Raw genomic sequence first — 20,467 nt, forward strand, 5'->3', positions numbered from 1 at the left:
GCAAAGTGCTAATTAATCTACAGTGAATGTGCTAAAGCTGGCACACTAAACACAAGCCCGGCTTGTGGTAAATACACATTTTCCATTAGTTAATACTCATTAACTCTGTCCACCCTGGTGCCAAACAAATTTTAAGATATGATATGCACATGCAATATTTCTGCATCAAAATGTCTACAAATGACTAGACCTTTGTAATATATTCTGTGGAGTAAGTGTACTTACATTATCCCAGATGTTTCCAGCAATGTTAAAACCCGGAGAACTCCACAAGTTTACACATGGGGGCAGGGGGCATAGCTCCTCTACTGGCTGGCTCTAGAGGAGAGAGTCTGGTGCAGAGCCAGACATGCTGGAGGAATAGTGAAGTCACTTCGCATTCAACTCTGGTCCGAAGCTGTTTGCTGACAGGAGGAAAACTTGAGACTTTAGTGTTTAAAAGTGAATTTACCTTCACTCCTGTTCATCAACCTGACTGCCCCAGTGATCCACGGAGGTGACCTCCATTGTTGTTTTAATATGTACTGGAATGTTGACATCATCAAGAGCAAAAGGGAAGAAGAAGAAGAAGAAGAAGAAGGATCTGGAGTCTCTGATGAGTACTGATTTCAGTAAGAGGTTGACCTAAGACACACACTTGTCCTTTATGCATGTCGTTTAACGCTAGTTTACGGGTAATGCGTGGTAATCTGGCTGTGTGGGGCAAGTAAACACTCACGTGAGAATGGGGATATACTCAAGCAATCCTGCATTTAAACTCGCTTTGCTGGTGGTGAACAAACCAATAAACCACTGCTGATGAAAACTGAAATTTGACATGACTCACGCACAAATATTCACAGATAATGTAACATTTAAAATTTTTTACACACGCTCAGTCTCAGTCGCTGACTTAGTCCTTCACTGTCCGATTTAATCTCGGAAGTGTAAGTGACTGGCGACCAAATGAAATGTAACTTGTGGATTTCTCTGGCTTTGAACGTTGTTGGAAACAAGTACACAACAAAACTCTGCAATACAAAACCCAGGTCTAGTACGTTTGTAAACTTCAACGCAGAATTCATGCATAAGAGTTTTTAAAGGACATTTTTAATGTAATATGTGTGTGTTTGATATTAGGAGAAAAGGCAACTTTCTCTTAAAAGTATTCAGCATTTTGTTGTATGTCTTTGTAAAAAGCACTAACTAATTATCTATTATTATACTATTTTTTTGTGCCTCGTCTTCCTTCCAGTGTGGACGCGGTGTCTTATGATCAACACTCACTGTTCACAGCCTGCAACTCGGACTGTTTCTGTTCAGCGAGCGACTGGGACCCCGTCTGTGGAGAGAACGACGTCACGTACGTTTCTCCCTGTCTCGCCGGCTGCACCGGCTCCACTGGCTCAGGAAAAAACACAGTAAGTTGTCCAATAAAAAAATGTTACACACGGAAATTAATGCTGCAATCTACAATGTGCTCCATTCAGCTTCACGAGCTGTTAAAATTGTAAATATCTCTTGAGTGTTGCAGCCATGTGTATGCGTGTTTGTGTACAGTATTTTACAGTGCACTGTATGCGTTTCTGCGTGTATATATACACGTGTGTGTGCATGCATTTGTCTTTGTCCTGCTATACATGGTCACCTGTGTGCGACTGTGTGTGTGTGTGTGTGTGTGTGTGTGTGCGCATGTCTCTCCAGGTCTTCTCTAACTGTAGCTGTGTCGGTGTGGCCGGTAACTTTACGGCCAGTACAGGTCAGTGCCCTCACACGGACGACTGTGACAGGATGTTCCCGTACTTCCTGGCTCTCTCTGTCATCACTTCCTTTATCATCTCCCTCGGGGGGACACCGGGCTACATGTTTCTCATCAGGTCAGTTTTGACTTTAAAAAAGTATCTGTTATGGAAAAAAGGACTTTGAAGTAACTGAATTACCTTTGCTCACACTGCTGCAAAGGGTCATATTAGCTTTAATGCCATAGTGTCTGTTGTTCGTGTGTTGTTGTTCTTCCCCTCAACACATTAATGATTTAACATTTTGTCTACTGAAGCGGCTTTAATGTGTGCATTTATGATTTGGACCCTTTGGAGCTGTGTGAGCTGGTGTTGATTTCCGAGGCTCTTTCTCAGTCTGCAAATGTAGCTAACTGGCGTTCATCTTAAAGGTGGACTACGTAGTGTTGGGGAAGAACTTTTTAACCAGAAGAGAAAGATGTTGTCCTTGTTTATGCCTGAACAAACCAGAGAAACAAAGTCTCTTTGTTTTGATGACTGAATGGACAAACTGACCTTAAAGGACAACGCAGTTTCATACTGTTTTACAGAACAGTGTTCTGGGGACCTTATTTTCCTCTTAGAACAGCTTGTTTTTTCAGATGGGGAAACATTATATTTTTTATATATTGTTTTGTAAATGTTAAAATTTTGAGGTTGAATTTCTTGTCAAACTACAAAGTGCCATATTTTGTTTTGTTGGGAGTTGACTCCTGTTGTCACAGCTAACATTAATAGTGCCCTCTTCAGCATATTGTAGTTGTCAGCTGTTAGAAAATGGGCCTTTCAACAAGACATAAGTTTCCACTTTGCAGCTGGTAACTCAGCACTATCCCTGACCTCATTTGTGAGAATTGGATCAGTGTTTGGCCTTCAAGGATTGAAGTAATTAAGTAATTGGCTATGTCCTAGTAACCAGTAGTATCATATCAAGGATTTAAACCTCCACAAAATCATATGACTGGAAATGGTTTGTTTGACAGAGCCACCGTTTGTACTTTGACGGACACAAAGACACAGTCATTGGCAATAAAAATAAAGTTGGCTATAAATGGCCAAAATCCTTGTTTCTGACTGCTTTGAACCATGAGGGAGCTAAATATAAAAACATCACAAGATTCCTGGAAATAGGCAGTCCTGCAAAAATGGATTAAAAGTAAATAAATAGAAAATGTTTTCCATTTTATATTTAGTAACTCAATCATTGAAACAAATTATATTTAAACTATCACTGAATTCACGCGTGTTGGCGAAGAACAGAGCCCGACCGATGCATCTGTTTGCTGATATGATTGAACAATATTGCTCAGCTGAAGTCATAGATTGATCTGTATCAGTGTGACAGTTATGCCAGCTTAGGTTTTAGGTTCGGTTTTAGTGCAGAAAAAGATAATCTATAATTATTATTTATGATTATTCAATTCCCTGTGAGGTTTACTGGTCAGCGCGTGGATTTCATTTGTGGCAATAAAGTGCATCGTTAAACTGTATTATATCCTGCCTCTGTAACGTCTTTTTCTCGCCAATTTTGAGAAATAACAGCCAAAAATGAGTGTACATAAGCTGATACATCATAATCTTTTACTCCCTAATATCGGTGTTCGGGCCAAAAAATCGGGTATTGCTCAGGCTCTACTGAAGAACTCCATAACCACTGCAAACACTGCTACACATATGAGTCACATTGACAAAGCTAGAATTCAGTGTTGTTAGCAGCAGGTGTTTGGTGCAAAATCTGAGGATTGTCATTGTCAATATTTTAATCACCAAGGTGTGTTGAGCTGCCACAGAAAAATGTTCCTGAAAGTGAATCAGTGGCGTTGTGTTATGAATGACAATTATGATGGCCAGGATTGAAAGAGCAAACACCCCCGTCATTAATTAGCTATAAGAACTGGTCCCTCTGACACAGAAGAAAATGGGTCAGTGCCGTCTCATTTTTTCTCAAGAAGACTGGTCTTCTGTAATTGCATCAGTAAAGATCTGAGTGAATGGATCTTTTTGTGCACAGTATGTGTATTCGTTGAATGAGAGTTGAAATATGGATGATCAACAAAAGCAATGGAGCAGGCTCAACCGGCTATTAAGTTACGTTGAATTGAATTGCATTAATTTCTTTAAAAAAATAACCATTGTCAAATAGAAGGGTGATATTAGTAATTGGAAATCCAATAATTCATGTGACTCGTTATTGGGAGCAGCTCGTCCTGGCTTATTAGCCCAATCAGCTCAAGGTTAACCTCACCGGCTGAAGCCACAAATGCATTTCAAGTCCTCTTGAGTTACAAGGCTCCTCACAGATGAATAAGTAGAGAATTCAGTCATTAGCTTGAGGCTGTCCACCGCCCACCATCCTGCAAACTGGTGTTTGATGGGCAGGTGAACTTGCACATTGTTTTTTTTATTTTTTTTTTATAGATAACTGAACAAATTGAAATAATCTTGTTAAAAGATACAACTATTATATAATTTTTACCATAGGTGGTACAGTGGAATACATGGTGTATACAAATAGCTCCCAAATCATGTATTATGAACATGAGAAAGCTTCCTCTACATGACAGCACCCTCTGCTGGCTGACACTCTGCTTAACACAACGCCTTTCACTGGTGAGACCCTCCGTGGATAAAAGATTACGCACTTTGCCTCCTTTACCCTCTGCGCAGTTCTCCCTTAATCTCTTGCCATATATCTGTATGTGTTTGAGGTTTTAATGCAGGAATGTAGAGCAATTAAGCCTGAAGACAAGCGTGCACACACAAAAACAAATACACATACATACAAGACCTCCTAAAGCCATATCAGCTGATCCTATTGGAATGCACTGGCCTCGCTGGAATGAAATTGGCTAACTCGCTGTGTCTCTATGTCTCATTGTATTGTTCTCGTTGTATCGTAATGGGGCCATGAGTTATAATTGGCTTTGGACAGTGAGAGTATGCATTGTTGAGGAAGAGAATTGCCTGAAGGAATCTAAAAGTATTGTGTTTAATCTCATCATTTTCCACCAGAACTGGTTATACGAGTCCATAAGTTTTAGCAAACATGTTTGCTGTTTTTGTATCTCATGAAATATGTGAAAACTAATTTTTCTTATGTAATGGAAAAGGCTTTGGTAGCATTATTTGTGTATATTGATTTGACTGATCATGGGATGACTACTTTTATCTGGAGAGTTCACTGACCTAGTGTCTGTTTTGTACCAGAGACATGGCTGACAACCATTTTCTGATGATATTTCCCAAAATATGCAATTTTTCTTAATACAGATGCATCAAACCGCAGCTGAAATCTTTGGCCTTGGGTTTCCATGCTCTAGCAACACGTACACTTGGTAAGTCTCCCTTAAAAAAGAGCTAAATCTATGTTTCCAAGGTTCAATGTTCCCAAGATCATATGTTCCCTAATTTACCAGAGTCTTATGAACCTAAGGTTCTATGTTCCTATGGTTTTGATGTTGTGGCTGAGTGGTGTAGGTTCTCAGGGATTTATCTTACCAGGTCCCTATGTTCCCAAGGTTCAATGTTCCTGGGTCCCATGTTCCCAGGGTCCTTTGTTACTAGTGTAGGTTCCCAAGAGCCAATGTTCCCAGGATCCTCAGTTAGCTGTTTGTAAGAGCTTTGATCCCTCCTCTCTGATTTGACCCAATTCAAGTTAAAATATATATATATTTTAATACAAAGAAGATCATCCTGAGCAGTTAGACGCCTTCCTGTCACTTGAACTACCAGATGCACTCCAAATGTACGTTTGCCAATTATTCAGTCTTTTAACCTTGTGTGTCATTGGTCCTACAGCAGGGATCCCTGCACCCATCTACTTTGGAGCAATCATTGACACAACGTGTCTAAAATGGGGTCAGAAGAGGTGTGGAGGCATTGGAGCCTGTCGCATCTACAACACCACTGCATACAGGTAGTACTCACATGACAGTAGTTCTTTTTCATTATTCACCATTCAGCTTTCTGACATGGTTGTGTCACATTTACAGTCTCATGTCGCATCTCATGTTTAGTTGAAAGCACCTAGTCTCTTACATAATTATAGTTCAGGTATCTAATTATTATTATTATTATTTTTTTTTTACTTCCCAGGATAGCATACCTGGGTCTGACTCTGAGCCTGCGGACTATCTCCTTCATCATTTGCATCCCGGGCTTCATTCTGCTCAGTCGACAGCTAAAGTCGGAGGAAAAAAACGGCATCCACGGTGCTCTGGCCAACGGCGGCACGGAACTAGAGGCACTCAGGAAGGAAGAGTTTGTGAACTCTGACCAGTCACAACAAACCTCAGACAACAGCACAGACAGGGAGACACGGCTGTGACAGATCCAGCAGAACCGAAACTCCTTGTCTCCCTCACACAAACACACACACACACACACACACGCTGATGCACACAAACCACAGATGAACAAATACCAACCCACACACAGCCACACTGTGAACAGCGTGATACTGTACAAACGCACACACACAAATGAGATTTGCAGGGAATCACATGTTGTATCTGATCATCTCATAAAAGCATAAATTCTATATTTGTACTACTGGACCTGTGAACGCTTTGTGAATTTGACAGAAATTTGATATAACTGAAATATTTCTTGAATGTACATGCTGTTTCTTTTCCTCATAAATAAAATATAACAATATTTCTGGTTTAATGGTGGCACAAGAGATCAGATGGGAAATGTGACTTGTACAGACTATTAGAAAAAACATTATAATCCTGAAAACCAGCACTCATAAAGCTGCCGCTTTAGATTTATTTTTCTTTGTGATAAGTTTTTCTTCCTGACATCACTGTTCCTGAACAGAAGAGGAGAAGTGGCCTTATAAAAACCTGGCGGCTCTAAATTTAAACAAAAGATATAATAGAAATGAGGAACATTAGGCCTTCAAAGAGACTGGAAGTGAAGATTTTTCTATTTTAGATTTTTAAAACAGAAAAGAGAAATGGGATGTAGTAGAAATATGTGTTTGAACATGTATTTTAGTGCCTATTTGAGGGCTTGGTGGTTGTTGACATATGTGCCTCATTCACTCAACAGTTACCTCTGAATCGTGTATGTCTCATCCATTTTGTAACATTTTCGACTAAATATCTGAACACTATTTCATCTTACTTTTAAATATCAGCCTGAATGTAAGTCCTTAGTTATTGAGAAAAATATTTAATTCCTGAAAACTTTAGTCTTTTTACTTTAAGCCCAAAGTCAGGTCTGATTGTATCGTAGTTTGTGTTCTGTGCTTTTCTGGACGTGAACTTGTTCTGCTGGTATTCATACTCACTAAAAATGGTATTTTGTAGGATTTAATTACTAGTTTGTTCTGTGGAGGCTGCTCTGATTTCAATATGGATGATGTCCAAAAGGGGACAGTACACAATTCGTGTAGTTTCAACCGGCACTATCCACGCTGAATCTTTGTTATTGAAGAGAGAAAAATGTTTTAAATATCTACTACACTGATAATTAGTATCGGAGTGAGTGTGCTCATAATTTCTCAATGCACCTAAGCAGGCACTTTCATTGAACAGCTCTTTATGTTTAATAAAACAAGGTCTGAGGTGAACCCTTGAAAGAGAAAAATGTATCTATCCAGTAAGATACTGTTCACCACTTTAGGCAACAAACCTCACTGTGTGTGAAGTGTCAGTGCAGGATATGTTCATTCATGTTACTGATGTGTATGAACTCTGCCTCCACATCTCAAACCACTGCTACACAGGAAGCGTAAGGTTTATGTTGAGGTTTTTTTGTGTGTGTCTTTTTGCACGTGCATTAACGCAAAACACCATGTTCTACTCTCAGGTCTTTTATTCTGAAACTCAGAATTTGAAACCCATTTGTTTGAAATCTGTAAAAGTAATGCCTTGAAGTAAAAAAAAACAAAAACAAACATTGACTGGCTACTGTATCTCAAGACAGTAGTTTGAAAAAAATATAATACTTTTGTCTTTGTAAGTGTATAGCGTATTATTTTGTAAGACCTCACTGGCCAAAATGGATATGAACCATGTTGTCAATTTGCAGTATCTGGTGGCTATATCGTCTTTTTGAATTCAAGTTCAGTTTCAGACACAGGTGAAGTACAGACTCAGAGGAAAGCAGCAAGCAGAGTAGAGGAGGGATGTCATTATCTCACTAATGTAAGGCATTTAACTTGCATTAAAGAAATCAGAATGTAAATAATTTTCTTGGATTATTTTTGTAAAATTCAAGGATATCTTAAATGTAACACTAAAAAATAAAACTTTTAATAAACAATCACATATGTTGGTGTTTTTTTATTCAAAGGTGCTAATTATTCAAAATGAAGCACAGCGTGAAGAAATGTGTCTTTATTAAACAAAATGTACTACAAATAAAAAAAGGCACTTCCATCTGATTTCTGACTTCAACAGGAACATCAGAGCACAACTTGAAGGGGAACTTTTTCTGTCTGGATAATGGAAATATAACAATCAATTCAGCCCCTTTTGATGACATGCAAAACAAACAGTGCAGTTTTTATACAACAATCTAGACCTTCTGTGGCTCAAAAACATACAAATGACTTATTTTAACCCCTCGTTTATCTCAGATTGAATAACTTCACTAAACTTATGAGTCTGCATTCAATTATCTAACCCTGATATTAATTTTAACTTAGACTCACAAATACATTATGTAACATTTTAAGGAACTAAGGAGGAAACCAAAAGGGAAAAAGTAAGACTTAAAAAAAACAGATTATCCACTGCAACAAAACAAAACTGTGAAGATGATTTGTCTTAGTGCATTTGTACATGCAAACTACAGTATATTTCCACAGAGTGGATTTACATACTGCTGCGAAGCTCAAGGTGTGTGTGGCACATGTTGCTACTACATACAGCAATATAAAAAGCAAACCATTTATATCAAAATACATTCGTAACTGCTCAAGAGTGCTCTAGTATGCAACAAATCTTGGCCCCAACAACTGGCTTAAAACAAATGACACAAAGCGTGAAAACACCACCCATCCTTTTTCCATAAATCTTTAACCATTAAAGAGCTCCGTGATCAGACCTGGGTCCATTACTGACTGATCGCTCTCCAATTACCGAGCTCAATTAATCTGCCTGATAGACTGTGTGCTTAAAAAAGCAATCCACTTAGTCACACTGTGCCAGGCAGAAACAGGAAACTCAGTATTACTCATTCTAATTAAGCTGGTCTGGTGCCTTCATAAAAACTATCTTCCATGCTTTAAAACCATTAATGATATCAGCATAAGTCTGTGCCGATTCGGATTTTGTGACACAAGGTGCTGCATATGATGGTAAAGCATGTGTTGCAGTGGCTTTCACTCGTGATTGCTGTGTAAAGACTTCAACCTTCAGGGATTTTATGATCACTAGTCTTCCTTTTTGCTTCCACTTTCTTGAAGATTCTGAAAAGAGAAAAAAGAAAATCAGAAGAGAATGTCAGCTCATGTGATATTATGTAAGGTTACATAAGGTTACAAGGTTACAAAACATTAGGGTTCTAAGAAAATCCATTCCGTTTATCTACTGTTAATACAACATCTATGTGTGACATCCTGAAAAATACGGATTTGCTCCCCTCATTAGTGTTTCGAGTGTCTCAGCAACAAAACGCATACCCTGCCTGACATGCCAAGACTGTCACTCTGAAATGGGTGTATTTAGGTAGCATATGACCCAACAAGCTATTATCCTGCAGTGTTAAGCGTCACCTGAAGCTCCTGATGTTCTTTCAACAGTCGGTCATACTCCCTGGCAAGACCGTCCATCTGCTTCTTCATCACATCTGCTTCTGACATGGAGCTCTTCAGGGCTGCAGGGGACACAAGAACACATCAATGTCCTCACTGTCTTCAGCCACTAGAAGTGTCACGTTCATATATTAACTTTGCGGAGGTCAGAGTGTAAATATAAGACTACCTCATGTTTTACACCAACATAGACATGGATACAAACCATCTTTTGAGGTCCTCAGTTCTTCTTTTAGTTTCTCCATATCCTTCCTCAACAGCTCCATGCCCTCCGCTGTAGCCTTGTCACCCTTACCGTCCATCAGAGTCTGAAGAACATCAAATGACATCAACTCCAAGTATGTGAAATACACAGCCCATCTAATGTAAAGTGTTCACTTCTAGAGGTGTGTGTGTGAGGGTTTGTTAAACAGGTGTCTCAAACAGATGTATAACAGATGGTGAGTGCCTTTAAAGGTGGAATACACATGTAATCTCTACAAACCAGTAAAAGACACCTAGAATCTACCACTACAATGTACACCTTAAACCATTTCAATATCTTATGGTTAAGCCTGGGGCTATTTTCTTGTCAGGTGTATTGTCTCATAGACTTCGCAGTTGTGGTTGTAACAACAGTAGCATGACCCAACCTGTTTCAGCAGCTCATTGTCCTCGATGTATTTCTTGGCAGTCTTGTTTGCGCTGTCAGCTTGTGCCTGAAGAGCAGCTGTAGTACTTGACACTGTTGCCAGTTGGTTAATCAATGTGACCACTCGCTTCATAACCCTGCAAAAACAACAATCAACAAAGGAGCTGGAGAAATACCTCACGTGAGGAATCGATCTAGACCTGCAATTAACTGATTCTCGTGAATAATTTCTTTTCTTGTCATCACAGTGTCAGTATAAGAGACTGAAGACTCACAGCCAGAGGAAGACAGCGAAGCCAGAGATGTAGAGGTTCCTCTGGGCCCTGAAAAGCTTCATGTGCAGGTGATCAAACATGTTTGGTTGCAGCTTTGCATCCGTGCCAACTTCTTTACCTGAATATTTCCTCACCTCACGCACGGCATCTAACGAAAAAAGATGCCAACATTTAAAAAACTAAAAAAAGTTACACCATTTCTATTATGTACCATATGCATTTAGCTTTCAGTTTTAAACTTTTGTCTACTTATATGGTCTGATTCTGTAACAGTATCATATAGTACAGCAAATCCCCCACCTTCCACCCAGCTCAGGGTTGCTGTTTCGAAACGCAACAATTCACACAATCTCTAGTGGTCAGTGAGCAGGTCACAGCTCCAAACTGGGGTTATAACCTACAGTATCTACAAGGGTGTAAGAAAATACTTAACACACTTGCTGTTTTCACTTACCAAGGAAGAGAACAATAAGGATTATGATCATTGTGAGAAACACTTTGTTCCAGAACTGAGCCAGACTGCCCCAGATCCTCAGGTGGAAAATACTCTGCCATCTGCAACCACACATACAGACAGATGATCACACATCAGTTACAGACAGGTAAAGTGACACAGTGAAGTTCATCTCTCGCTCAGAACAGAACATGCAATCACAATCTTCTGCAATCTTCTGGAGGAAACTGTCGATATGTCACAGCAGGGTGCACCCTTTGCTCAATGTTCTTGATGTACTGATCAGACTATCAGGTTGTGGTTATACAAACCACACACACAAACACACGATTTTATTATTTACCTCCTGGCTGAGATGAAGGGTATACAGAGGAGGACAAGGATGCCAATCTCCACATAGAGAAAGAGGGCCACAGCAGTCCATTGCAGCGTCATCTCTGGTGCAGGTTATATAGTGTGTCAGGTTATACCAGAACAGTTACAGTTGGGAGGACTGGCTGGCGTGTAGGGCTCTACTTCCTTTCGGATAACAATGCAGGTTCTGTTGGCAGAAAAGATAACTTAAGCTCCTTATTCACTCCGTCCATAGTTCACATACCTTAACGTAAACTCCCAGGGGCTGAAGTCAAATCTGTCAAACTTAAACAAGCAAAATGTGACAAAAGAGTGGTTACATACTCATTACAGGTAAACATCCGTATCCTACGCTTACGTTTTTTGAAAATATTAGCCTGTTTAATCTTCCGTCCATTGTCAAAATCATAAATTTGACGCTCCGTGGTCAAAACATTAATGTAACGATGTGGCGATTTAAGAAACAGCTAACTATAACGTGTGCTAACACTCGTAAGCTAACTAGCAAACCGATTATAAATGACAGTACAATCACGTTAACTGTCTACGTTCATGTCACAATTCAGGCATAAAGATGCGCAACCTACCTGCGGGTCCCTAAAATGTTGACTACAAGAGAATAACTTCGGTGAACTTTTTTGCATCAGCCACGGCAAAGTTTATCTGCCTGCTTCTCTCTTCCGGGTCCAGCATCATTGTTGCCAGCTAGATGCGCGTGTAAATTACATAACTTCCTGTTCTAATTTCCAAAATAAAACTAGTGTCAAGTTAAAGTTGATAATCTTGAAGTTGATTTAATATTTTATGGTTGGCATGCTTTTATAATGTCAGACATTAGTATGGCCTAAAACGCGTTACTGTTATTTACGCTTGTACTTTCATCGTTGACACTGACTTCTGTGTGTGTGCACTCCCTTCCTTTAAAACCATCAGGACACATATTCTAACTTTACTTTGAAGGCAGAACTCATCGAATACAAGGACTACATATATTGCAGTGCTTTTCAAAAAGCTGTCATGAAATAAATGTTGGTGATTTTCATTTTTCATTTCTTTAACAGTCAAGGAAAGGATGTAGTGTTAGTTGTAATATCAATGATTTCAAGGATATTGCACTTTATAAACCTTTTTTAAATAAAAATGATCAAATTTGTCTGTGATCTTTGCCGTTGCGCAGCTACAGTATGTCTCATGTTACATGTGAGAGGCAAAATAAACCCAAGCCTCAGTATGCACTCCCATGTGCTCATTATTTAAGACAGGCATTAATAATGATAGGATATTATGTTTAATTACCTACATTTAAATATATACCATCATAAGAAAGAAGATAGGATCAGGAATATAATCAGTTTCTTAACAGTTTTATTTGGCATAAAAATATAACATGAAAAAAAACTAAAAATCAAACATATCACATTTTAATATTGTCATGTTCCCAGTTCACTCCCTGACCCGTATGTGTTTTGGAGGTAATCGATTACAGCTGAGGTACTGGATAGAGAGTTGAACACTTTCCTCTCAGGCTGGGAGCTAACCCTCTCCAGCATGTAGATAAGATGCTGGTGGAAGCAGGTGAATGGAGTGCCCTGCTCTACAGCGATGTCCACCCAGTCCCATACACACTCCAAAGGCGTATCCTCATAGCCGTCAAACATGGCAGGGTTAGCAAGCAACCCTCGCGCAGCCATCACACCTAATGAACAAATCCAAACAAACAGGAAATAACAAAGAAAAACTGTCACTTGTGCATCAGTTATAAAACAATAAATGTACTTGTTGGAGAGTGAAATGTGCATTGAAACAAACCTACCATCCACCCCGGTAAGCTGGTGAGTGGACTCAACATCACGGAGGTACTTTATGTCCCCATTGGCAATGACGGGCACAGACACGCTGTCTTTGATTGTCTTTATGGCGTCAAAATGGACCGGCTGGTGACGTTCTTCTGCGGTACGGCCATGTACTGTTATCCACGACACGCCGGCTGCTTCAGCCTTCTGGCACAGATCCACTGTGCGCCTCAGGTCCTTGTGAATTCTGTGGGTAAAGTGAATTTCTTTCATGATTATTATTATCAGGTACTGACTGTCATTTCAAGAAGGTATGACATATTACATGGATTCTGATTCGTGTAAAATGTATTTTTACCAGGTACATTATAATGTACAGCCCAAACAACATTGGTATTTATATTTGGAAGTTTATAAGACTGGTTAAGGTTTTGTTTTTTTACCTTATCTTAATGGATGCTGTGTAGTTTGGATTGTCCACTTGGTTTCTGACTTGTCTGACCATGTCTTTCACAAGTTCAGGCTTGTTGATGAGGCATGCACCATACCCAGCTGACATTGCCCACCTGAAAACACAACAACAAGGATTTGTGAGCATATTCAAGGGGCACAACTTTTTATAGATTTCTCTCTAATAATCCATGACAATGCTGTATTAGAATTTAAAATTTCCATGAGAAAAAAAGAGAGTCAAACTGTAAGCTTTTGATGCTACAATCAAGTTGTGAAATAACAGAGTAATAAAATGTGCTTGGTGGCCAACATGTATCAGGGTCTGTTCTTTAGTAGTTGCACCTTTGGGGACAGCCACAGTTGAGGTCAACTCCATCTGAGAAAGGTGCCACCACACAGGCTGCATCAGCCAGAGTCTGGGCATCATGGGCAGCAAACTGCACTATCAGGGGCCGGTCATCTGAGAAGGGAGAGGAAACACAATCAATCATGATCAAGCTTCAAATTACAACACGTTCATCACATGGCAAGACCTGGCATATTTGTTTGTGGCTGTGGTGCAGTGGAAACCAAGTTACATGCATGCAATGTAGTAGCATACTCACGCTCATTGGTAGTGAATTCACTGTCTCTGGCTTTGACAGATCGCATGAAGTCAGAGGCAACTATCATTGGTGTGAAGCAGATATCACAGCTGTATTTCCTCACCAAGGACCTAAAGGCAAGCCTGTGTGGAAAACAGACTTAATTGACAACAGAGCCCGAAGGACATACAGGAAGCAGTACGTCTCATTTTCACCTCAAATGAGCAGAGTACTAAATGAAACACTTCACAACTAAATGCTAAACGCCACTAGGTTTAGAGTTAAGAGTTTTTTCTTCTTGGATTTCACTTGAGGTCCAGCACTGCAAAAACACAACCAATGCAAAATAAATAAATAAGTAAATAAAAAAATAAATAAAAAAATACCATTATAGAAACAGGTTCGACTTACTTTGAATATCGAACCATTGGCGCACATATTTTCAGGACCCTTCCCTTTTCAAACATGTCCATAATGCTGGTGTTCCCATTAGAAGTCTTCATCCTGCACAAGCAGCACTGTTAGCCGGCTAGCATAACAAGCTAACGAGCTCAGTATCCAAGAGCAGAGTTCCGTCTAAGGATCGGTTCTGTCGGCTGACATCTATCTCACTGTTTCAGAGACGAGAAGAAAACTGGATGTGTGCCGACATATCCCACATAGTCACACAAAAATACACAGATAGAGCCGTGTTTACTTCGGAACAACATTAAAACAACGACGCCTCGGTCCAGCACGCGGACAGGAAGTGTGGGCGTGTGTTTGTGACCTCCGAACCCATACGTCATACGGCGCAATGTTTGTTCTAATTTGTTTTATTTTTATTTTATTTTTATGTTTAAAATCATAAAGGTCCACTCTCCAATCTATTTAGCGTATGCTGTGCTCGCTAATGTATTTGTTTGTCTTAAAATAGATGTAAACGAGGCGCACGGTTCCACGTCACGCCAATTCATGTAATGGTGCGTTCGAGTTCTGTTGGAGAAAGGTATTACTCAATCTTTCAAGTCACTTAAGCACATAATATTGCATTCCATCGTTATTAACATTCAATAAAAGTTATCCTTGATATGTCCTGTATCTTGTCTGTTTTGTTTTGCCTATGCTTGGTACTGAGGTAATCCAAAATTGACAAAATAATCTGTCTCTTCAAAAGGGGCATTGTGCATTAAATTAAAACAGTGAATATGTCAAACAATTAGTTTTTACATTAAGAGCAGCAATGGCAATCATCTTCAGTCTTCATATGGATAACTTGACATGATAATTGTAAAATATGTAGGCAACATATGAATAAAAGACACGATGGGGGATACAAAATAAATCACCCTCTCTGTTGATTACTGTCTCACTGAGGATTACAATTATTAGAATTGACTGAATTGTCTGATTTACAAGACATTTGGACTTGCTTGCATGTTCAGGCCAGCTAAAGAAAGTGGGTCACTTCAGTGTTGAACTTTGAAGTATTGGCTCCTCATGTGTTGACTGTGGGGCCATTTGATGTTTTAGATTAGATTAGATTAGATTAGATTAGATTAGATTAGATTAGATTATACTTTATTGTCATTGTGCAGAGACAACGAAATGCAGTTGGCATCTAACTGGACAGTAGGCCTACAAGAAAATCACAGGCATGATTGAACCTTTTACATTTACCTGTACTTCAGATTTGATATTGTACAGTCATAGCTATGTGCCATCCCTGATATGAATCTGTGATTTTTAGATCTCACAGTTAACTTCATCATTTCTTTGGTATCACATATACATATACACTATCCTTATGTTGACATTATACATTTCTCCAAATTGTATACATATGCTTTGTGCACCTTACTGCTAATCTTTTATTTATACGTTGTTTACATTTGCAATCATTGCTACTTTTTACTGCAACTGCCGCACAACAATTTTTCCTCAGGATATATGAGGTGCCTTCTCATCGTATATTGAGCAGCCTTTTCAAAATGAATAACTTGATCCCTGGCAAGCTGTGAAAAGATCTTCATCAGTGCAGGGCTGAGATGGTACACAAGGTCTCCAAATACCTACTGGTCCTCAGCTCTCACCAGGTCAGGACTGCAAATGTTGGAGGCGCCTGCTGAGGAAACACGTATGGCACAGAAATACTCAAGAAACAATGAGCAGATGGGATACGAATTGAAACTGCAGCAATTTCCCCACACCCTGAAGCCAATCAGTTGAGCAGACTGATCGAGGGATCACAGAGAGGGATTCAGAGTTAGATGTAACATTAACTTTTACCAAAAAGCCAAAAGTTCAGAAGAGGCTTTCTGACATTTGTCACCATAATCATTTACAGTGACAATAAACAGACTTTGATATTGGCTCGGTTTTACTTTACCTCAAAGTGTCCCTGATTTCCACTGGTGCAATTCTTTATAAATCCAATCCAAAATCTATAATGTTAAAAATGTATCTTGGAGCAAAGAATCAGCTCTGCTCCAAATGAACCAAATTTCAATTTAGTACCTCGACTCTCTGGCCACAGGAGGGCGCTGAAGTAACACAATTCTGGTCATTAAAAAGGACATTTCACCCTCAAATATACATTTTTTTTTTTTACTAACTGAGAGGATCGGTAACACAGCCATCTATCTGGACTGTTTAGTGTGATTTGCTGATGTCTAAATACCCGCACCTGTAGGCATTAGGTTTGTGGCCCTCAAAGCATGAAACACATTTTAAAACCACACCAGTAGATTCTTCTTTTGTGCAGCTTTACCAATTAATGTAACTTTAATGAACAAATGCCTCCGTCTGTTTTCATCTTTCAAAAAAGCACAAGGAACGACTCATAAAATACACAACTGCTGAAATAATGAACACTTTATTTTAAACTGGCACTGAGTAAGTGACTAATATCAAAAAGAAGCATCAACACTTTAATCAATAAAGGACATCGTGAAAATTTCCCTTGCTGTGACTGTGGAGAGACCCGTTAATCAGCTGATAAAAATCTAAAAACTTCCGACAGAATAAATACAATTTCACTCCAATGCAAGCCAAACGAAAGTGATAGCAGTGGAATGCAGCTTGTTATTTTCACTATAAGCCAGTGAGTGATAGCAAAATTACCACACACGCACACGCACACACACACACACACACACAATCCATCTATGCTTCCCTACTTATCAGTTTTGTTTAAGCTTACACATGTTCACTCAAATCTACCAACATTTACAAGGCGTATCATGAGCGGTGGCCATAAACAGCGGCCCGGAGAGAGGGCTTAGCCTGTGCCAACATTGTGCGGGAATACACAATACCCTGTGAAGAAACAAAACATGTGTTAAGTGTTTTTCACCACATCCTCTGTACAGTGTGGATAAGTTAGTGATCTCTTAGCATGCACCACATTTAATTGCCTCTCATCTCCTTTAAACAGACACGTCTAAAAAGCACTCCCCTTCAGAATTAAAAAAAACTTCTCTGAACTGATTCTGGCCTCGAGATTAAAAAACGTTCTCTCTGCATACTTGGCCAACTTGAGGAGAGTGACTTTGCTGAGGGCGGATGAGTCTTCTCTTCATCTCTGTCCATGTGAATCAGTTCTACAGCCAATAAAAACAAATCAAATATGAGCTCTGGAAACCTATAAGCTGCAAAGTGAAGCGTTTAATGAAATATCCATTCCTGAGACAGATAGATCATCCATTGGCAGCAGGGATATAAACATATAAGACATAAGATATGGACTGAATCGATATTTCGCCCTCTTTGTCCATGTCTTGTCCTTTCGGATATCTGCGACATTGTAGCACAGATGCTTCCTGTCCGCAGCTTGGGAAGAGCACTTAAAAAGGGATAGCGGGCTACGCAAGTGTAAGGAGACAACACAGCAGGTCAATGGCAGCCAGCCACGGGGGAGCTACAGTATAGGGGCAATTGGAATAACCGCCCCCATGTGTCCCCAACTCCCACCCTCACTGAGGTAGCTCTCTGCGGCCAGCCGCCTCCAGCTCCACGCTGGACAGGAAGCGCCTCGATAGCCGGTGGCAATCGTAGCTCAGCTCTGTGGTGAAGACGGCGCTGGTTTTCTTGGGGTAGATGATGGTGGTGCTCTTGAAGTGCTGCGGCCGATGGCGAGGCTGGAACTCCAGCTGTGTCTTGTAGTGGCGCCAGGTGCTGTGGGGCACAGCCACTATAGTCTGCATGCAGTGTTCAAGGCCCTGGCCTGATGGCTGCAGGGCCACACCCTGGATGAAGTGGCGGTCTGAGTCATAGTGCACGGATGAGGTGTATCTGTGGAAGAGAGAGAATGCTTAATGGTTTTATTGGTGCTAAATTATTGACGACCAATTAAAAAAGGTACATTATGTAGTAGAGAAAGGTCTTTACAAACTGATTTTCATGCCTTAACAAACTAAATAATCAAACTCTCGGTTTTCATGACTGAATAAATGAACTGACCTTGAAGGACAACACAGTTTCACACTGTTTCACTTTGTTTATATGGCGGACCCTGCCACATGTCTATCGTCAATGTTCTTATTTTCCTACGAGAACAGCTTGTTCATTCTGTTATGGGAAAATGTGCCTGAGTTTGAATTTTTACCTCATTAATATGTAATTATCAAAATTCCATATTTGAATTTGCTCTCCAAAACTAGAATGTCGGATCTGTCATAGTCCATGGTCTTGTTTGCATCTCAACAGTTGCTGGTGGATGTCTTGGTTCTTAAAGCAAAAATACCACAGCCAGCTTGGCGTGTCATTTTTTCTTATCACCCCTGCTTAGGAAAGTTGTTTTCACCCATGTCTGTTGGGTTTGTAAGAAGGATTACACAAAAACTATCGAATGGATTTCCATAAAACTTGAATGGGGGATGGGCCTTGACCCAGAATGGACCCCGTTTACGCCTGGTGTGGCTGGTATCTATGAGCACAAAAGGGGACTGTCGGGTCTCTAGACGCTCTACTGAGTGTCATTCTAGTGTTGTTTTTTTTTTTTTCAAGCATTTCCTCAGGTCTAATGTGAACCCACCTTATTTCCTTCGCTGGTAATGGATCGAGTGCTATGCCTTCCCCAAAGGACAATGGCTGCAGCTGCTGGAAAGACCCAGTGGGCAAAACTGGAACCTGCAATTTCAAAAAAACAAACAAAATTGGCCCAACAGTCAACACAAGAGGAGCCAGTACTTCAAAAAGGTCAGCACTGAAGTGACCCACTTTCTTCAGATGGCCCGAACATGCAAGCAAGTCAAAGACCTTTCTAACATTTGGTTTGTTTTACTCAAAACTGGTTCATGTGGAAGTGGATTGGCACCGTGCGACTGGCAGAGAGCAGCTTTTTATTTCAGTTCTTACTTCCTGTCTCTCCAAACTGCAGGGATAAAACATCTACCCATGTATTTGTGGAAACCATCAGGCTTCTCATGCGTGGAGGACTAAATTCCTCGCAGCGAGCCAAGTCTTCCATATCAAATTGCAAGTAGTGGAATGTACTGGCATTTCCAATAAGAAATGTTCAGCCGCAAATGTGTGGCCGTCTACCTTCTTCTCCACAGGGAATTCATATTGCTTTAATAACACACAAGCAGGAAGTAGCGTTAGTGTTACCTACCAGGGAGCCCCGTCCCTCGTCCTCGGACACCGGGCTCACGCCCCCGGCTTTCTCCGCGCACGCAGGCAGCAGCCAGGCGCTGGGGCTCGGGCTCGGCGGCAAGCCGGAGTCCGGGCTGTCAAGTCCTCTATCAGCCCTGCAGCTCATCACATCCAGCGGGTCTCCTTCACATACATTTGGCAAGTTCAGCCTGCCAACCATTTCTGGTTAAAAAGTTGCGAAACTCCCACCGAGTAAAACGCGGGTTTCGACAGAGACTTCCAGGTTGCAGTTGCAGAGTATCCTGTTTTATGTTCTTTTTTTTTTTTTTTCTCCTCACGGTGTTTCCGCGAACCTCTTCCCAGGACAGGATGCACGACTGCCCGCTGGAAATATCATCAACCGGGCGGTAATTCAGTTCCCCCTGAAAAAAAACCCCACGTCACAGCAGGAAAACTCTAAAAAAAAAAACAAAAAACAAAAAAAGATCCCTACTTTCTTGTGAATGTGAAATTAAAACATAAGAAACACGAGCCAGCTCCGCCGAGAGTGTGACTTTAGAGTTGAAAGTTGGTCCACTTGTGAAGGACCCCTGCTACCCGCGGCTCCTCTTCAAACCTCTGCCCCCTCTGAGGGGCCTTCTCATCCACAAACACTCACAGAGGAAACGCCTTTTCAAGCGCTTACCGGCTCCTGATTGGATGGCAACCAGAGCTAGTCATGGGAACTTTTCCAGCCCCTCATTCAAAATTGGGACTTAGATGAACAAATTAGGCTGACAGTTTATCCTGGTATGGTGCATAGTGTGAAAAATTGAAGCACTGAA

At 40.4% G+C, this 20,467-nt stretch overlaps 3 protein-coding genes across 10 annotated transcripts in view; 1 reads left to right on the plus strand and 2 right to left on the minus strand.

Moving 5' to 3' along the window:
* Window positions 1–6,533, plus strand: part of LOC119004586 (solute carrier organic anion transporter family member 1C1-like) — a 33,413-nt gene extending 26,880 nt beyond the window's left edge. For all 7 annotated transcript variants that reach the window (XM_037071623.1, XM_037071678.1, XM_037071644.1 and 4 more), the window contains 5 exons: window positions 1,235–1,400; window positions 1,684–1,856; window positions 5,028–5,092; window positions 5,556–5,673; window positions 5,853–6,533. In XM_037071623.1, the coding sequence (XP_036927518.1) occupies window positions 1,235–1,400; window positions 1,684–1,856; window positions 5,028–5,092; window positions 5,556–5,673; window positions 5,853–6,084 (754 nt within the window). In that variant the 3' untranslated portion in view covers window positions 6,085–6,533. The remainder of the gene's footprint in view (window positions 1–1,234; window positions 1,401–1,683; window positions 1,857–5,027; window positions 5,093–5,555; window positions 5,674–5,852) is intronic.
* A 2,507-nt stretch (window positions 6,534–9,040) lies between these two features.
* LOC119004609 (tRNA-dihydrouridine(20a/20b) synthase [NAD(P)+]-like) lies at window positions 9,041–14,844 on the minus strand. 2 transcript variants are annotated; one of them, XM_037071701.1, is made up of 12 exons: window positions 14,481–14,844; window positions 14,091–14,212; window positions 13,828–13,945; window positions 13,476–13,598; window positions 13,045–13,279; window positions 11,229–11,320; window positions 10,886–10,986; window positions 10,432–10,579; window positions 10,158–10,293; window positions 9,731–9,833; window positions 9,487–9,587; window positions 9,041–9,180 (listed from the first exon to the last, which is right to left on the minus strand). In XM_037071701.1, the coding sequence occupies exons 1-12, from the start codon at window positions 14,570–14,572 to the stop codon at window positions 9,145–9,147; spliced, it is 1,407 nt and encodes a 468-aa protein (XP_036927596.1). In that variant the 5' UTR covers window positions 14,573–14,844; the 3' UTR covers window positions 9,041–9,144. The 2 variants fall into 2 exon arrangements, with proteins under 2 accessions (XP_036927596.1, XP_036927586.1); XM_037071691.1 differs by lacking the exons at window positions 9,041–9,180; window positions 9,487–9,587; window positions 9,731–9,833; ... (2 more) ...; window positions 10,886–10,986; window positions 11,229–11,320 and adding an exon at window positions 12,583–12,935 and having other exon boundaries at window positions 13,053–13,279; window positions 14,481–14,840.
* A 2,060-nt stretch (window positions 14,845–16,904) lies between these two features.
* rflnb (refilin B) lies at window positions 16,905–20,278 on the minus strand. Its single transcript, XM_037086252.1, has 3 exons — window positions 19,663–20,278; window positions 19,084–19,178; window positions 16,905–18,341 (listed from the first exon to the last, which is right to left on the minus strand). The coding sequence occupies exons 1-3, from the start codon at window positions 19,861–19,863 to the stop codon at window positions 18,023–18,025; spliced, it is 615 nt and encodes a 204-aa protein (XP_036942147.1). The 5' UTR covers window positions 19,864–20,278; the 3' UTR covers window positions 16,905–18,022.
* Window positions 20,279–20,467: the final 189 nt, after the last annotated feature.

Source organism: Acanthopagrus latus, chromosome 2, assembly GCF_904848185.1.
Source record: "Acanthopagrus latus isolate v.2019 chromosome 2, fAcaLat1.1, whole genome shotgun sequence".
Taxonomy (NCBI): Eukaryota; Metazoa; Chordata; class Actinopteri; order Spariformes; family Sparidae; genus Acanthopagrus; species Acanthopagrus latus.